At 40.0% G+C, this 20,422-nt stretch overlaps 1 protein-coding gene across 5 annotated transcripts in view; it reads left to right on the top strand.

Annotated features, from left to right (window-relative positions):
• The window catches only part of PCDH10 (protocadherin 10), a 105,766-nt gene that overhangs the window by 37,736 nt on the left and 47,608 nt on the right, over positions 1-20,422 (top strand). Inside the window, exon 5 of one of the 5 annotated variants that reach the window (XM_068279794.1) lies at positions 18,255-19,345. The exons of the other annotated variants lie outside the window; for them this stretch is intronic. Within the exon in view, the coding sequence (XP_068135895.1) occupies positions 18,255-18,337 (83 nt within the window). The 3' untranslated portion in view covers positions 18,338-19,345. Of the gene's footprint in view, positions 1-18,254; positions 19,346-20,422 lie in introns of those variants that run through there. 5 annotated transcript variants of the gene reach the window in all.

Raw genomic sequence — 20,422 nt, 5'->3', positions numbered from 1 at the left:
CCTGCATGGAAAAAGGTGCCAGCTTTAGCCAAATCCCAGCATCCAATCTAACCCAAACTAGCTCCCTGTGTTCAGCTATACTATAACCGAGAGGCCATTTCAGATTGCGACATGCTGTATACTATGGAAGACTGCCCAAAGGGTAATTCGGGACTTCCCGTGAAACTAGCGGAAGGTGGGATATACTATAGCAAATTTTACACTTGGGATGACCGTAATCAGAAATTGAATTGCGGCCTATGGTGGTGCCCAAATTATCAGGCTTAACTCATGGCTATTTTACCTTTTTCCACTTAGAAGGTCCTAGAACAGAACAGTGTCCACCCATGTGTTCCTATGGCATTTCTATTTATACATGTAAGCATAGTTATACATTTACCTCCAAAAACATAAAAAAAATTTGACCTCTTAACTAATAATATTCGCTGTCCAGCTGGTGTTTCACTACCCCATGCCATCACTTGTGAGCTGTAAACCATCTTCCACTTCTGTATATTATTATTATTGTTTTACAAAGCACCAAAATATTCTGTGAAGCTGTGCAAAGTAAGAAACAAATATGGAGTACAAAACAATGCAGACAATGGTGTACACCAATATACAAAATACAGAATTGGTACAAAATACAGAATTGGTAATTACAGTGACAAAAATAAGATGATTAAGAAAATGTATAACACTAAATGGTGAAGGAGCCCTGCCCTTGCAAGCTTACAATCTAAAGGAATGAAGGGGGGACAAGAGGTGGGGTAGTATACAATATTCCTACCTAGAGGTAGTGTGCTTTTAGATTATCTAGTAAGGAGTAGAACTTGGTCAGAAGTCAAAGGGGGAATGGCCTAAGTTAGAGCATATACGTGTCAGAAAAAGTGAGTTTTGAGGGAGAGTTTAACCACTTGAGGACCGTAGGCTTACACCCCCCCCCAGTGACCAGGTTATTTTTTACCAATTAGGCCACTGCAGCTTTAATGGCCCATACTCACGGGCTACAAATGTCGCCGCACGCGCGCGCCATGGCGCGCGCGTGTTGCGGCGACAGGTCGCCCGTGAGTATGAGGCGCGCACCCCAAACCGTCGCTCGTCGCTGCTGTCGCTAGGCGATTGGCGGCGGTCAATCGCATGGCAACAGTTGCCGCCGCAACTTCGCCGCACTGTCGCTAGTCCGCGTGTCTATGCGGACTAGCGACAGCAACATAATAGATAATCCACGGCGGGAGGAATGTCGGCGACAGCTTCCGTCGCTTCAGTAATCCCTCTTCCGCGTGTGTACGCGGAGGGACCTGGCGAGGAGCTGTCGCCGAACCTGTCGCGTACACGCTCCCATGTGCTAGCGACAGGACAAAAAGTAGCCCGTGAGTATGGGCCATAAGACCTCGCTGCAGGGCCATACAACTCAGCACAAAAGTGATTCCCTCCCCCCTTTCAGCCCACCAACATAGATTTCGGTTGGTGGGCTCTGATCCCTCCTGGAATGAGGGAACAACTCATTCAGCTATCATTCCCCTATTGTGTTTGAACCAGAGAGATGTAAGAAAAGGGGATACATGGCAGTGACTGCAAACCAGATCACTAGATATTAAGGTGAAAGGGGGGGGGGGTTGTGGTCCCTAGAGCTGGGACAAGGTCCTCCAGCACACAAGGCTGAGACACCAAAATGTGCCTCTTCATCCCTACAACCACAGCCATCACATACTGATTGCTAATAGACTAAGGTCTTTTAGCAATCAGTGTGTGATGGCTGTGGTTGTAGGGATGGAGAGGCACATTTTGGTGTCTCAGCCTTGTGTGCTGGAGGACCTTGTCCCAGCTCTGCTTCAGTTGTCCTTTAAATGATGGGCAAGGTTTCTGATATCACTTCCATGGACAATAGAGGCACCACCTGGAAGTTATCTGCAAGTATGTTTCTGTAGTTTCTGCAAGAATCACCCAGAGCCTCTACATCTTTACGTAGAGATAAAGTTGGGTTAACTGATTATGTTCAAATTACAGTTCACTATAGGGTCTCTAGTGAGAAAGAAACTTGGTAAGCAGTTTTAAATTATGTTCCCCCTGTGTAACAAGCCTATAATGTGCATAATATATTCCAATGGGGCAAGTAAAGCCTTGTGCACACACCATACGGAACTTAGCAGAGGCGGATAGAGAATCTAGCATGTGAACAGTACAGATAAGTGCATTTTCCCCTTTATTACATCTCCCATGTGCTTCAGCATTGCCCATTCTCCCCCCCTCCATAGCAACAGAACCCTTCATCAGGCTGTAATCTAGTGAGATTGTTGCTTGAGGGATTGAGATATGATGTCTGTGGGTGACAATTGTTGTACGTGTGTATGCACCGGCAATGGACATGGGTGTGGCCATGGCGGAGTTTAGGACAGGCATATGAGTGATGAGCTCCTGGCTCATTATGTACATCAGTTTTTTTTGTCCTATATTGGTACTAGTGCTAGGAATCACTAGATCCTTATAGATGACAATGGCCTCGATTCATCAAGACTTATCGAATTGGTTAACGACAGTTTGGTAAAATACCAAATTCGTTAAGTTGATTTCAGGATTCATCAAATTTATCTACAGCTGTTAGCGAGCATTCGGTAATAATTCGGTAATAATTTGTTAGTGATGCGTTAAAATGGAAGAAAGTGCAATTCATGAAAATGAAAGTGGGCGTGGTTTAGCGTTAAATTTAGGATCAGTTATCTCCTTCACTGCTCTGTCGTTATTCCTGTCAGATCATTGCTGACAGAGAAGATGGAGCCATTTGAAGTGGTTATGTATCAGCTGAGAGTGATTCAAAGGCGCAGAAGGGCCAGAATAAGGTCTAGAACCATATCAATTTGCAAGAGAATAGATTTATTTGCTATAACAGGACATCTGCATTTCTCTTGAATCATCTTGTAAGAGAACACAGGCAGTGCCAGTGTTAACTAATTTGCTAGCTGCACTATATTTTTTTAGAAAAAGCTCCTATCAAATTGTAGGATTGTCCCAAGCCACTTACAGAATCCTGGTCCAGGTGTTAAGCCCTATTCAGAATGTTGCTACGTAGTGTTCAAAGGACTGCCTTTTACCCACAATTCCATGGGAATCTTATGGCCTTGTGTTAAATTACCGCTGTAAAATGGAAAGATCGACACGTTACCGAATGGTTACCGAATTGTTATCGAATTCACACCGAATGAGGAAAAACCTTGATGAATACAACTAGAAATTGCTAAACTTCGAATTCTGTAATTTAACAAACTGGAAAAAGTTATCTCAAAGAGAATGATGAATCGAGGCCAATGTGTCTAGACAGTGCAAATTTCAGTATGTACTATATCATTTCTATCAGAACAAATTCAGAGTTAACATATAGTAATACATATCTTGCCTAAGACATGGTCAGTATACTTTAAAGTACAAGAATCATAGCAATTGGTTGATCAATATGATCACTGCTCCAATTGCTCAGATGTCCTCTTTCAACCAGCTATGGTTGGTTGTGCGGTTGGGTAGTGACTTGGCACACAAGTAGTAGATCGATTGTGACTTTTGCATATCATACTGTATAAGAATACATTGCATTCCTGCTGGAATTTATGATGTATACTTGTATTGCGTAAGATTTCTGCAATGTATTCATGATCTTTGAACGTATTCAATGTACTATGTACCAATGATCTGGATTTTGCTAATTATAATAAAAATGTATTGTGGGGAAAAAAACAATGCAATGAACCTTTGCCCACTCTAAATGGCTGTAATACACTATGTCATATTGTAGTCTTGTATGAAAAGGCAAGACACAAAATATTTTCATTCCCCTTTTCTCCTGGCGGACTCAAAGTGCCAGAGCTGCAGCCACTTAGAGCATGCCCCTCAGTCAACCAAGATCGTTAGGGAGCCTTGCCCAAAGACGTCTTACTGTTTTACATACTGGTTGGCTTGAGCCAGGATTTGAACCCTGGTCAAGGACTCAAATCCTAAATCAAAGGCAAGAGCCTTACCAGTATGCTGTCCAGCCTACCATTATGGCAAGTTAGTGGGGGAGTTAAACCCCTCACGTGCCCCACCTCTATTGCTCAGATTAAAGTAGAGGAGGGCTGGTACCCAATGGAAGCCTTATCTGAATAAAGGTAGAATATGAGGTTTCGCTTCACAGGTCCTTTTTAGATTTTTACCTAGAAGTTCACAAAAACGAAAAAAATAACAAAGACAAAAGACATATTTTTTATTCTCTGTACACTAAGCTGAAGGACCATGAAGAAGAAAAATGGTGTATAAAACTTTGGGTTTAGGTGGAAATAAATACTGAGTAACGTGCTCTTTAACCATTTCTGCTCTGCTGCTTTGCCACGCTCCCGCGCGCGATCGTGGGCACGCCCCCGTGCCCCCTTGGTGTCCCCCACTAGCCCTGGGATCAGTGAATGGGAACATGGTTCCCGATCACCAATCCGTGTCCCCAGCAGAAAAATCGAAGCGCTCTTACAAGAGGCTTCAGTCTTTCTGCACATAAAAATTTCCGCATCCCGCTTGTACTTCCGCTTAGCGAGAAGCACAAGGATGGAAAAAAAATTCAAGGTAGCCATCTTGTGGCCAAATAGTAAAACTACATCTACATATTTTGTACATTACAATTTACACATATAATAACATTAAAAATTAACTGTTTATTTCCCACACCAAAATATTACCCAAATAAAAATGTTTATGGAAAAAAAAATTACAATAAACAAAAAAAGGCATAAATAGTTACCTAAGGGTCTGAACTTTTTAAATATGCATTGGAAGGGGTATACTATGAACATTTTTAAATTATAAGCTTGAAAATAGTGATGGACGCAAAACGGAAAAAATGCACCTTTATTTCCAAATAAAATATTGGCACCATACATTGTGATAGGGACAAATTTTAAATGGTGTCATAACCGAGACAAATGGGCAAATAAAATACATAGGTTTTAATTATGGTAGCATGGAATATTTTAAAGCTATAATGGCCAAAAACTGAGAAATAATGATTTTTTTTCAATTTTTTTCTTATTAATCCTATTAAAATGCATTTATAAAAAAATAAAATGTACCACCCAAAGAAAGCCTAATTAGTGGTGAAAAAAAATTTAAATATATAAAAGATATGGATCAATAAATTGTGATAAGTAGTGATAAAGTTATTAGGGGATGAATGGGAGGTGAAAATTGCTCTGATGCATAAGGTGAAAAATCCCTGCAGGCTGAAATGGTTAAAGCAAATGTGTAGTAAGCAAAAACAAAAAAGAAGTCAGATACCAATGGAGGGAGAAGGTTCAGGGTCATATAGAGCCTTTCCTGTCCCCTCTCAGTTTTCTTGTTCCAACACCATCCCCTATTTAATGCACTTCTTTTGGGAGCCCTCAGAAGGCTTTGGGAGCACTCTTGTCCCTGAGTTCTCCCAAAGACAGGCAGCTCCATACTGCACATGTGTAGTATAAGGCTGCCCGTCTTCAGGAGCACTCGGGGACACAAGTGCTCCCTAAGCCTCACAAGGGTGTTTTCAACCATTTGGTCAAATGCATGCAACGGGGGTACCAGCTCCGTGGCGAGGACACTGAGAGAGGACCGTGAAGACTCTATAGGATCCAGAGCTTTCCCTCTCCTTAGGTAAGTAAATGACATTTTTTTTTCTCACTTTAGTTCTACTTTAGGTAATTGTAATTTCCATGAGCCTCAAAGCTGTCAGAAAGTATATATTAAAAAAAGCCTGAAGTTTGGATAGAAATCTGGGGGACATTTTTGGTTAAGATTAGTTTGCCCTCTCAGGTTGAAAATGGATGCACCATGTTTTACCTCCTTAGGTCCTGGGCAGGGAAAAAAAATCAGAGAAAAGAGCCTGGTGGACTTCGGATTTCCGTCAAGCATAATGATTAAGCAACCAAATAATTTAATGTTTTTAGTTATGCTATGAGCGTTCCAAAACATAGGAAATGGACTATTTGTTACGTGACATATGACCTACAGTAATGTGTCATCATCTTCTACTGATTTAGGATGCCAGAATCACATGTTTGGCAGTTCTGGAAATGTAAAAACAGTGTCCTTTTGTGTTGCTGTAAACAAGGAGAATGAATAGACAATGCAAAGCAAGGTCATCCTCAACAGCAAACTAGCTAATGACAAATGTAGCTTTAATTGCAGTGTTGCATTATGTAAAGTTCATACGCACACAGCTTTTACTTCACTGACATTAACTCTAGTTTGTATTACGCAATGTTGTACTTTTCCTAAAAAAATCGAAGTAGAATATCATGTAGATTCAGTGTGACCACCAGGTCAGGTTTAAACAGTTTACATGAAATATCTTTTTGCATAGCTAAATAAAGGCATACAAATGTTAGCTTCACTTATAAAATGACAAAGCAAATGTTACTGAATACAATGTAATATTATTCAGTTGACTATTGGTTAAGGACACAGGGTGGTCCTTATCTTTATATTTCACTTAAAGTGCTCTTACATGAATAGCTTGGACAGGTAAAGTCAAAGTCAAATAGGAGTTTAATTATTTTAGAGACTTTAACCACATCCCCTCTGTCCTGGATATGCTCCATCTACAGCATACATGTCAAACTCTGGCCCACAGAGCCAACAAATTTGGGTCGCAAGTGGTTCACTCTCTTTGAATTGTCCCATTCTAGACCACAAAGGAAGCTATATTAGGGGGTGAATACCTAGATCACCAGGGGATGCAATATGGGGGAGGGAGGGGGAAAACAGTAGGCACCATGGAACTGTATAGGGGAGGGGGTCACTAGACAACAAGGAACTGTTTAGGCATGCAACGGTGGACCTCTAGAAAGTAGGGAACTGTTAAGAAGTAGGAAAAGTACCACTAGACACCAGAGAACTGTATAGGGGAATAAGGAAAGGGGACCACTAAACACCAGTGAACTGTATAGGGGAGGGTGGGAGGCCAAATAAACACCAGGAAACTGTATAGGGGAGGGAGGAGGCATTAGACACCCGGAAGCTGTATAGGTAGGGGCCCACTAGACCATTTTCGGTTTTAAGTAATTACTGAGCAAATAAAGGTTATAATGTTCTCTGCCCCCCCCCCCCCCCCACCCCCATGGCAATATTATCAATTAGTGTTTGAATGAAGTAGAGGATTGAGTATTACAACTTCCAGTAGCTTTAAAATCACTTGTATCGTTTTCCAATATACACAAAGATTTTTAGCTGCAAAACCCTGTTTTTTATAGAAAAGTGACATTTTCAATTTACTGACCTGGTAGATAGTGTGTATAGATTTGTTCCTGGAATTGTTCTGTTTATTTTGTTTTTAATTGCAGTCATGGGATATGGGTTTTCACTGTATTTTTATGCCAAATACTATTGTTTCATACCAGTAATGTTATTTGTTCTGCTGCAGAGGTGTATGACCATTTCTATTAAAAGTAGTATCTAGCCCTCTATCTATCTATCTATCTATCTATCTATCTATCTATCTATCTATCTATCTGTCTATGTACCTATCAATCTAATATTGAGTACTTTTGTTAATATCCTTCTGTTTGCCTTCTGTTTGCCATCTACAATAAATCCATGTCTGTGCAGTCTTTCAAGTGGTTCAGAGGAAAATAAGGTCATGATCTATGTAATGCCATCATTTTCAATTTAATGTTCCATATCCTGTTTTGTCTGTGGCCTCTTTTAACCGTTAGCTTGCCTTTTGTCCTACAGTTCTGCAAATTCCCATTTTATCCTGAAGCAATTAGAAGTATGGCCTTTTCAGACACACATCTCATGTGTCCTGTGTGCCATTTAATGCCCTAACACATTTAAAATATCACTATATGTCTTCTAATTCAACTGTTCAGTTATGAGTGTAACAGTGAAGTATTGACAATTACATTGGTCATACATAAAATGCTGTTCTGTTTCAGATATCAGAACTAACACGAATAAGGCACAGTTACACAATAATACTTAGTACCAGTGTAGTCTCCAGCCAGCAGTAGTCTCGAATACAGATATTATTCAATGCAAAAGTACTTTATTTAATGTTTCTATAACACAGTTTTTCACAGCGGACAGTAAAACTGTAGCTGTGGCTGCTGGTAGTAGTTCTCTGTTGAGCAATTGTTCTTTGGTATTTGTTACGAATGCCACAGCATTTTGCAGAAAGCTTACAATCAAAATGTCCAGCAGAGGGAGCCCAAGCAAACACATTCTCCCTGCAAATGATTACTTGTTACATGAATATGAAAATTGTATTATGGGAGAATTCCATAACCACATTATTAAATATTATATGCATATATATTTTTTTCAGATAAAGTGATTACTGTAAATGCTTGTAGTATATAACCCATGGTTAAGTCAATTCCATGTTTTGTTGCCGTTTCTGGCTTTTAGAATTTGTACGCTTTATTTATATCGTTAGCATGTTTTGCTTGAGTAACATTTTTCTCCTTACATCAGTTTACCTTTACTGAGTTCAACAAAAGCTTTGTAGACTGTAGAACAGAAATGCGTTTATTTTAGGCCTGCTGTTGCACAAACTGTCATTTGTCTTGTCGCCCTCAGTGGCTTTGTTTAGTCTTTATTGTGTATGTCTCACTGCCACTATTATACAGAAATGTAAACACAGGGTTCATGTTTACCTCTTATTTTCTAGCATGGTATTAAAACAGCTTCTTATTGTTAACAAAGAATTCATTTATGTAAATATGCTGTTATTATGTGTTTTAGATGAATATTCCTATTGAAGACTGTGCTTAAAGTCTGGTATCTGTGAGTTTAATAGATTTTGAAGTGCAGCTGTAGATGTCATGCAAGCTTTTAAAATTCTAGCATATGTACAACTTTTACATCAGCAATGAAAATGCTGCATAGAAACATCTGTTTAGTAGAACAGAATTAAACAGTATCTCCACTTTCCCTAAGGGGAAGAAAACAAAATAAAATCATATGTTTAGAGTTTAAAGGACAAGTATTGCAAAAAAATGTGTAACATTTAAAATACATGTGTATTGGCTGTACATTCGTCTCAGAGCAAAATGCTCTGTAAATGTATTTATCCTATGTGGTTGTTACTTACTGTAGCTAGTACAAAGCTGACATATTTTAGACTAGCACATCTCCTCATGGGGAATTTCAGTATTTTCTTTCGTTTTTTTTAAAGCGCTGGAAAGCCACTCTTCTCCTGTGTCCATTATTCTGGCAGTTGGACTGTACTGCTGCCCTCCAGGGAGTGGTTTTGAAAATAAAGTAATTCCTAACAATCCCCCATGAGGAGATGGATTTGTTGAAAACCTGTCAGATCTGTTACATTTCTAATTTGTACTGTGAATGACTTGAACATGGGAAAAAAAGGTAATTTATTGTGCATTTTACTCTGGGGTGAATGCACAACTAATGCACCTATATTCTAAATGTTTACAACTTTTTGTAATAGTGGTCGTTTAAGTATTTTAACAACCTGTATTATACTGACATACCTGTAATTACTTACATTTTCCCCCGATATTTAAAACTCTCTATATGCTTCTTAATGAGTAATTGGCAAAGCTTGCTTATATGTCTGTTACTGAGATGGGAATGATTTCTCCTATATGTTGTGTACACGTGCCAGAATCCACACAAATGTGAGATACAGGCACTGTATAAAGTAAAATTGTCATGGCAGTAAACCAACAGAGATAAAGGAGTAATACATTTTATTTCATGTACTGGGGATGAAGGCACCCAAATAGGGTAATGTAATGTAGGTAATGTAATGAAAAAAAAAAAAAAAAAAGGTGGAGGTAGATGTCTTTACCACTCCAGAAGAACCCAAACCACAGGGTTAATGTAAAAAGATTAAATGATTTATTCAGGATGATTAAAAGGACAACGTGTTTCATGGGTCTCAGCCGGCTTCTTCAGGTCAAAAGAAGTGCCTTTAAAATATGGTCAAAAGCATGGACACCAGAAATAAAACGAGGGATACCAGATTTATTTCTGGTGTCCATGCTTGTGACCATATTTTAAAGGTACTTGTATTGACCTAAAGAAGCGGACTGAGACCCGTGAAATGCATTGCCCTTTTAATCATGCTGAATAAATCATATAATCTTTTTGCATTACCCTGTGGTTTGGGTTCTTCCATCTGGAGCGGTAAAGACACCTCCCTCCACCGTATTTTTTTTTCATTACATTACCTATTTTTGGGCGCCTCCACCCCCAGTACTATACATTACATCTCCTTTGTGGAGTACTATGCATTACATCTCCTTCCCTTCTGGGTGTGGTGTTTTCTACAACCAAGAAGGACCAACCAGGAGTGTGACCATCCAGTTCCAGTAGGACCTGGAATAACGAACGGGAACAGTTATTTTCCCCATTGGTGATATTCGGTGGTTGCAGGGACTGCAACACACCTTTGTGAGTATAAATACTCTTGTACTACAATCTAACATCGAATACACCACATGTAACGATTGGGGAATTATTTCCGTGGCCAGGACACAAGATGCGTGCTGACCCTGCGGAAATCCTCTACAAGCGTATAAAATAACAGAACCCAGCTATGGTGCTATGCACCTGTAGAGGAAAATTCCCACCGGCAGATGGAGCTGTGGAGTGCAGAGGAATAAACCCTCTGCACTGCCACAGATGCCAGCTGGGAATTGTATGAGGTGAAGCAATATAGGGCAAGATAGCCCTCAGAGAGAGAGACAGAGCACAGAGACAGAATGTATGTGTGTCCACCAATCTAGTCGCCACCCGGCGACGGTGAACACACAACAACGAAAACCAAGTGGGAACGCAATTGCAAGAATGGCGATTGCTAATAGCGACACCAGACTGAGTAATACAGAGCAAAGGAACAGAATAAAGACAGAACTGATAACAAACAGTAATCCAAAACACAGGAGCAGACAGGACTAACTACACGCGGTCACCACACGTTAAGCACAATAGCGACAAAGTGCGTGCATGGCACGGTCGCCACACGAGAAGCGCAATAGCGACAAAGCGTACCAACCCTGACTAACCAAAGAAGCACAAAAACAAAAGAGAACCCGAACGTTTGCTAAACGGTTACCTCACTGAGATGAAAGCAAGCGTTCATTCCAGACAGACAGACAGATGGAGCAGCCAGTAGCAACCGTTGCTCTGGCTACACTCCTAAGGCAGAATGCAGAAGGAACCACCGCCTCTACCGCTAGGGCAAATGCGATCCAAACAGACAAACAGATGGAGCAACCAGTAGCAACCGCTGCTCTGGCTACACTCCCAGACAGAGTACAGAAGGAACCACTGCCTCTACCGCTAGGGCGAATGTGATCCCAACAGACAGAACGATTTCCTGTCGACCGCCGCTGACGACAAGACAATCGCAACAGATAGACAGTACAAAGCAATACAGGTAACAAACAACCTGGCTATGCTAACAGGAATGCTAGGGCACTCCCAAGGAACTACTCTAAAATTGCAATATTAGCAAACAGTAAGCAAAGGGCTGAGACTCCAGGTAAGTTAGCAGGAGCAAACCATCATGACCAGCAAGGAATTCTGGGAGGAAATGGTATTTATACTGCAAGGCATCAGAGGAAGCAGCTAAGCAATTTGCATGACAAGTGGATGCAAATTCCTCACCAGAACAGCAACTCTGCAGCTTGCAGAGTGGATACAGGTCTCTTTTCCAGGGACCTGCAGCACTCAGACCTAACAAATGGTCAAAAGGCTGTCTGCCTCTGCAGACAGCAGAGCAGATCATTACACCACAATACTGCATTTGACTCCTGGTCTCTCCTTGTCATACAAGTTACCGTGGTATGCCCACAGTGACCACATTTTCTATTTTATTTCATAGTTTGTACAGACATTTTTAGTGGCACCAAAAAGACAAATAGATAAGAAAGTTTCTTAAAAAATGATAGCAGCTGTAGACTGAAGATGAAAGATAGTATTTAATGGTGTTCAATTTTGTACTAAAGTTTAGTTACCATTGAAATCATAGCCTTTTTCTTTATTACTGAAAAGAAAACAAATTGTTCAAGCTCTAAGAAGCTAGATTGATGGATATAGATATATGGATATGCCAGTTTAAAATAATAATTATTATTATCTGGTAGCTAAACGGCCATTCATAATGTTACTATGATGGCAAGTGGTCTTCAAAATTGAAAAATTAAAAATAAATAAGGAGCTTAAAAATTCTGAACATTGATATGTTATGATAAATTATGTTGTATGGTCCTTCTACTATGAAAGTGGTACTGTGGAAATCCCTTGTTATGCTTGGCCAACATTTGTATTAGATGTGTTTCTCAACATTTTATTGATATGTACCCCTTTTAAAAGCCTGTATTCACCAAGTACCCCCTAGCATAGTAAACATTATCACAAGTTCCCCTTGACAAATATATGTTTAATCGTATTCGTAGTACATGTTAATTGGTTCTAAACAATTTCCAAGCATTTACTATTGCTTTTAATTAGCTAAAATACTAATTTGGGGTTGTTTAAATAAGATTTATCATTTTCTAAAACTCTAGATTTGTTATTGTTGTTTAAGTATATCAAGCCTGAGTACCCTTTGGAATCATCAGAAGTTGCCCCTGGGGTACGCGTACAACACGTTGACGCATACCACACCATCTTGCGCACACGCACACACATGCACACGCCTCTACTTAAAGACTGCCTTTATAGTGTGATGCAAAACATCTGCCCCTTTGATGACAGATATGTAGTGACAGATCTTAGGCCCCTGTAAGTGACAAGGATGTGCTTAAGGAACATGGTAACCAAGTCCATTTTTGTGGAACCATTTGACTTAGGCTAGTGTCATAAAGCTGTCTTCACATGGCACACATGGGGGAGGATTCACTAAGAAGTGTTAATATTGCCATTTGCCAACAGTGCACAACAATATTACCAATATTTACACAAGCAGAGTACCGCACATTGTGCACGTAGTGTGACCCACAGTGCACAGGTAACATGAGCACTGCATATTACCATAGTAACGCTAACGTTACCCAAGTACCTCATGTCACAGCAGTTTGCAGTACTCTGCTAGCATAAATGCCAGTAATAAAAACTGACAGTGGTTAGTGAATTAAGCACCCTGGTGTCTTATGTTGACTTGACATCAGTTTCACCCTGCATCCAGACATCCTCTGCCACCACTGCAGCTACAAACAGTAATGAGGATTTGAATGTGGACACAGCAAGTCTGGCTTGTGGGTTCTGTTACTGCAGTTGACATGTTGTTTCTATCCAAATGGTCTTTTCTGCTATCATTCCACCATGTTGCACAAAATGTCCAAAGCAAGCACCTCTCCTTTCTAACTCTCATATCTCTTATCCATAGTGATATGGATCCAGGAATGGCAGTTATTGTTTATAGAAGATGTTTTTTTTTCTTTTTAATCTATAAGAATACATTATCAGACTCCAAATTGAGGAACTTTCATACTTTTATTTGAGAGTAAAATTGTGAACCAGATTCTGAATCTATTCTCCCTATAACTTATGGTGGATCCTCAGGCTGCATCTGATGAAGGAAGTAATGCTGTGAATGCATTGTTAATTGTGACTATGGTGGCGCCCCAATGTGTAATTTGTGCGCTGGGGCCAGACTTCAGTTTTGCACAGTCAGTGATTAATAGCAGTGGAAGGCAGAAAAGACATTAGTGGGTTTAGTGGTATAAGCAGGCCAAGAGTGGATCAGTGTGAGAGGAGGGTTAGGTAAAGTGATAGTAGAATGTAAGTAAAATTACAAACCTTCTTCTATTGATATTAGCTAGTGCCCAATAGCAGAATATAGGAAGTTTACCGATATTATACTAGAGGCTTCACTTGGCGACCAAATTACTGTGGCACCTTTTTTTAAGTGTACATAAATCTGAGACAAAAGCTGGTGGATAGTAAAAGGTGGAGGAGCATACAGGTATAATGTGATTGGTCTTGGGAGTTCACAGAATTGTGGTGAGTGAGTGGTGACTGGTGGGGTGAAGAACATCTACGAGAAGACGTAGATGGGATTTTTCAGTTATACAGACATTACATTTATTTGCCAGCAGTGACTTTGTAGAAATAAGCTGGGAAAAACCAGAGCTCAGCCCCATGTTTTTGGTACAACGTGCTACAGTAATTAGCTACCCTTGATTTATCTAACTTTGATTTATAATTATGAAACTTTTAGTACTGTAACATTCAGCATGCTTTATTTGTAAATGAAATGCAGGCAGCACCACCCCAACACTATATACTGTCATAGCTTTCAGACCAAAGGAGATAGACTGATGGCCTGCTCCTTGAGGTGAACTGAGAAGAGCTAGATCAAATTTTAGTTCATAATTAGAACATAGGGAGTATTGATGAAGGCAGTTGTGTGACTGAAGTTACATTAATTCTTCTTCTTGATATTTATTATTTATTTATATTGAGCAAATAGTTTCATAGAGATGGACAGAGTACAAAACAAACCACAGTGGGGAGCATGGATACATGGGTAATTCAATACACAAAACAATCAGCGCATCCAGCATCACAAGTAGAAGTACATACATAGTGGAGTTTGAAACATTATCAATACAGGTACATGTTCATTTGATAAAGTCCGGCAGAAATAGAAAACACAAGGGTGAGCATCCTGACATCGTGAGCTTACAATCTTAAGGCGGTCATAAATCTATTGACTTGGTGGTCGATCGACCATCCAATTCACTAATTATTATTGAATTGGATGAAAATTGATACTGCTTGACGATGCACCCAATTTCGGGCTGAGCATGCCGATTGGACATGCTGTAAGATATCAGGCTGCCGTGGTTGATCAGGTGCATGGCGGTAACAGCAAATTATATCGGGACAAGTGATGAACGCAACAAAACCTCTGGCGCTGTCCCCTCAGTGTCAGATGAGGGCCCCCCCCCCTTCTATGCCCAAAGCACTATACTTTACCTGTCCGTACCGGGCATCGGGGGGAACATTTGATATTAAGGCGGACAACATCAGGCCCAGTGAGGTGGAGGATGGGGCGTCACAAGGGCAATTCCCAAGAGATTCCATGCTGAAATCAATCAGGAATGGGTCTGCGGTGTATGGGCAGCCAACAGATCTCTCTCTAATCAGATTTGATCAGAGAGAGATTTGTCTCTTGGTCAAATCTGCCCATCATTGCCAGATGTCTTTGCGCTTATGCACTGGATTATCTTGCAGTCATAAGACTGTTCATTGACTCTGTTATCAGCAATGCTCACAGTGATCTGATATGACCCAAGTAAAGGGTGTAAACTCTTACCACCTAAATGCAGACAATTCTTAATACATTATAGACCACTTTGCAAGATCATATTTGAATAGCTTTGAGCTCTGGCCCGGACTTAGTAAATCAAACCAATACTGCTGTTTTTTAGTTACATTCATACTACAACTGGCTTTTAAAATAAAAGAGCCTGCTTTCTATAATAATAATCTTTAGATTACTTTTCTACCTGAAATCTGAGAGTCAAGTATTCTCAGAAATGCTGTGTTAAGCCTACTTATATTTAAAAAGATAAATATATACAGTTTGTCTCAGGTTTCTAATCCCAGGCCACTGCAAGCTGTCTGGAAATTTAAACAAGATCAGCAGGTAAAATGTCTTACAGCTCTTACACAGACAAGCACAAAAGCTATTTAAACCAATGAACCATGCTAGTATCTGGCAGGTAAAAAGACATTTCTCACCTGTGCTTTATTTTAAAGGCACTAGGCAAGCCTGTATATTAAGTAGAAACACTGAATGCAATTACCATGAAATTTGAAATTATTACATGCTTCTAAATGCAAATATACCTTAGCCAATAATGTCTTCATTTTATCTCTCTTTATAGTTGCAGTAATGAATATGTATTGTGGCGTGTCAGTCCGTTGCGGAAAGCGAAAGCTGCTTCAGATGTAAAACTTTATATTAAGCATATGGCTGTTTTGCTTATCTCACCTACGGATTCTGTTTAAGGGTATATAAAGCATTGTGTATAAGAAACAAAACAAAATTCGTTCCAGCGCATTGTTATACTTTACAAGACTTTAACCTTTTCGGGACCGCGTGCATTAGATTCTACGCCGCAGTTGTGACTGTTCTAGCCTGATGTGGCGTAGAATCTACGCCGGCCCGCAATTTCCGCTCCCGACGCGATCGTGCGCACCCGGAGGGGGAGATTAAGCTGTCATATGACAGCCGACATCTCCCCCGAGTGATCAGCAGCCATCGCGTATGGTTGCTGATCACGTGATCACTACGATCGCCGTCGGATCGTAGTGATCAGTTTGACAGCTGCGGTGGCAGGGGGGGGGAAAGAAGAGGATCCACTTACCTCCCTGCCGTTCCCGCGACGATCGGCACCTCCCTCCACTCTGGCCGGCATCTCCGCTCCATCTGACGTCAGCGCCGGGTCCCGGCTTGATGACGTCATCAAGCCGCGACCCGGAACTGATAGTCAGACAGAACGGAGATGCCGGCCGGAGAAGAGGGTCCCGTGCGGCTCAACGCTGGAGCCTGGAAGGTAAGTAAAGGCTGCTGGCAGAAGGGGGGGCACTGGCCACCATGGGGGGACACCAATCCAGCCAGCCACACACAGGATCCGGCTGCCTGACCCCCCCAAACGCGCGCACCCTCCTCCCGCGCAAAATGCCTTGGTCCTTAAGGGGGGGTAGGCGGCCGGTCCCAAAAAGGTTAAGTAAAGTTTTCTTAAAATGAACCCGAGGTGAAAATAAACTGATCAGATAAATAATTATATTTATCCTCCTACTCCTAAAAATTGTTTTTTAAAAAACAAACAAAAAACATAGTTTTCTTTTATATTTAAACATTTACAATGTAGGTTGAATGTTTTATTGTCTCTAATCAGTGGCAGCCTATTAAGTGTCCCAGAGTTAGAAAAAGGTCCATAGTTCATGCATTTTATCTCTCACCGCTCTTCGAAGTTGTATTCTGTCAGGAAAACTTTTAGGCTGAATTTGCTTATAAGCGATGTTTACTATGTTCCCGACAAGGTACTGACAAGACAGAAGCTGTCACGTCCATGCCTAGAAATTAACTCATTCAGGCATCAAAATAAAACAAGTAAAACAGCCTGGTTATTAATATGTTTTGTACTATATATATACACATGTTTATCTCGTCATGTCACATATCACCTCGGGTACACTTTAAGCAAACGTAGGACTGGTAACCAATATTCACGCCCCATCACAAACAATCTAATCAAAATGATTAAATAGCTGTTTATCAGAAGTGAATTTTGCTGCAGATAGGTTAGAAATGACTGATAAAGCCCATTTTATCAGACGCTGCAAGATTAGATGTGCTGTTAAATATTGATGCACATGTTGTACTTTGTGTATGTGCTGGTTACCAATAGATATTTACAGAGGCCCAAAGGAAGTTGCGTGGAACCAAAAACTGGTCAGGATCACCATCATGCATGTGTGTATTGTTTTGGCACCGTTAACTGTTCAATCTTCGATTGAGAAATTATTTAGAATGATGATTGCTCAGATGGATCTGCTTGCGTGTTCCAAGCTAAATATTTGTCTGCTAGTCTCTTTTTCTGGTTGTGGTCAGCTAATCATCCCAACTGATGAAAGGAAATAGCTAATAGTGTCTGTAAAAAATCAGCCTGGGCTTGTAAAACACACTTTCACATCAAATTTCCAATTAGATACATGAGGCCATAAAAAGCATTGTTATAGCAAAAGATCCTTGGGTTTGTTTCTAATCACACAAGCAGGTAATTAATAGCTCTGTGCATAGAGTGGTATGTTACATAGTTACATAGTTATTTTGATTGAAAAAAGACATACGTCCATCGAGTTCAACCAGAGAACAAAGTACAACACCAGCCTGCTCCCTGAAATATCCCTGTTGATCCAGAGGAAGGCAAAACAAAACTCTTACAAGGCATGGTCCAATTAGCCCCAAAAGGGAAAAAAATTCCTTCCGACTCCAGATGAGAATCAGATAAAATCCCTGGATCAACACCACTGGGCATTACCTAGTAATTGTAGCCATGGATGTCAATGTTTAGCCATTGTTACAAGAAAGCACAATTTGACTTATCTGGCATACCCGGTAAGTTAGCATACTCGGAAAACCAACGGTTTGACTCTTTTGATCATTGTCAGGTAAATCATTGCTCAGAAAAAAATCTAAAGATATTTTTTTAAATCAACATTTGATTACAACATGAGTTATGTGGCGTTGATATATGTTAGATCAGTTTGCTAATTATTTCATGTCTTTTAAACAGATTACACTACCAAAAATTATATTTCATTCATGTCTGGATACAGAGATGCTGATTGCAATAAGTCACTCATTGAATTCTTGTAGGAATGGTAACTACCTACCATAAGCTTCAACTTCTGACATTCCTTGGGTTGGATCAATGAACATAGCCATTTGGGAACAGATGTGAAATGAATGTGGAACTAAATTATTAGTGAGTGCAGCCCTTTGTGGGTAGACCTCTCTATAGCTCTCCCTTGCTGTGTGCATTACTATATTGATACTTGATCAAAAATAATACTTTCTGAAATCTTTGATTAGCTCTTCTTCGCGTTCACATTTGTGATAAATGTTACACGGTGACTTGTCCTGCTACCTTTTCTTGAGCTGCCTTGACCTTATCTCTGAAAAAATCCATATCTTTCTGTTTAATCGACATCTTCTCCAGTGGGGATACATGAGTGACCAAGTAAACCTGCACAGGATTAATTAATATTTGTCTGCTAGTCAATGGTTTGGATTTTCCATTCTGGGTCATTTCACACCATAGTCTGCTGAGAGTTGCGTGTTAAAATTTGCATACACCATCTATAGAAAAGTTCTTTTAATCGAAATAAATCCTCCACTGCCTATGGACCATGGTTAACTAGCAAAGGGGCAATTTCAATAACATTACCAGTCCACATGGGATTTCGGCAAACTGGAAGGACCAAAGCAGCAAGCAATGGCCTTCAAATATGGGCTCCAAGCATAACTGACTCTTATTTACTTCACCTTTTAGAAATTCATGGACATATGGAACTAAGTTTACTTCCTATTTTGTGCATTTTTTTTCTTCGCGGTTCTTGTTCTGTCTCTAGAGCTGAGATGATTCAACTTCTCCCCTAAGTTATTATTTTCCAGACTGGAACATTCAATTATACAATTTGGCTACAAATAAAGCTGTTACTTCCTTGATGAGCCTCTGAGGAAGTGGCGCATGGACTGTGAAACATGCATCAGGCGATAAGTGATAGCCATCATAATCTGTAGATACATGCTTATATTTATACTTAATGTTTTTAATGAGTTTGTAACTATGGAGCTTTATAATAAAAATGTATATTGATTTTAGTTTTCGTATTTGTCTTGCATGTTTGGAACACAGTAATCCCCATAGAAACGTATGACACTTTTTTGAGCATATAATAATTATTTTAAACAGATTCACTAATTTATGGTAAAATGTATGTGTTCAGACTGTGCAGGAATTTGTACCAGCTTTTCTGCAAAATATGAAACAAGCATTCTGCACATTGCACAACTCAAATTATGGGCTTGATTCACTAAACCGTAATAACTAAAATCACGGCCACACTAGCATTTTCACGTTTCTGCGCACAATTACAAATTTCCGCGCTCAATCGCAAATTACCACTCGCAAACACGAACGTTTGTGCGCAAAAAATTGTGCTTGCGCACAGAAATTCGCACACGGAAACGCAAATACTCAGGCAAAACGCTAGCGTGGCCGTGACATCAGTTATCACGTGTTAGTGAATCAAGCCCATTGTATGCAATGTGCATGGTGCTTGCATAACACGTTACATTTTTTTTCCAGCAGTTAAGAAGTCTGCCCTGTTGTTATAACTGCAGGTACTTGCAATAGACTACAATAACAAAGCTACTTATTTACTAATCTTTTATCAATACCCATTAAGTCATACTCAATATGACCCATACAAAAACTGTAGTCTTTTGAACTGCAGTCTTTTACTAGCACCTTTTTTTAAAACAACTCACATAAGATTTTCTAAATAACTTATGCTATCTTCACTAGAGATGCTCTGGCGATACCTTCATAAATCAGGCTAATTATATATTTCAGCTTTACATACAGAAATAATTTGCATATTCAGTAGTGATGCATTGTGGGTAAACACAGTTGCTCACTTAAAGCTGCATTATCACAAATACCTTCTGTTTTAAGAAGGCACACTAAGCATTGCTTTTTAGTAGGAGGGTTTTTCGGTCTCTTTTAGTCCCCTATACTTTCTTAGCGGCTTTTGGTCACATTGAGCTGCTTGTGTTTCTGTTATGTGTTAACGTTAGTAATCATTTCAAATATTGCTTGCCTGGTGCTGATTTACTTTTTAATTACATTTGGACAAATTAGCAGTGAGAAGACTGCCTCTCTGGCCACTTTTACAG

This window comes from Hyperolius riggenbachi, chromosome 1 (assembly GCF_040937935.1).
Source record: "Hyperolius riggenbachi isolate aHypRig1 chromosome 1, aHypRig1.pri, whole genome shotgun sequence".
NCBI classification, from domain to species: domain Eukaryota; kingdom Metazoa; phylum Chordata; class Amphibia; order Anura; family Hyperoliidae; genus Hyperolius; species Hyperolius riggenbachi.
The sequence above is the reverse complement of the archived record's forward strand: the minus strand, read 5'-3'. Positions and strand labels throughout refer to the sequence as shown.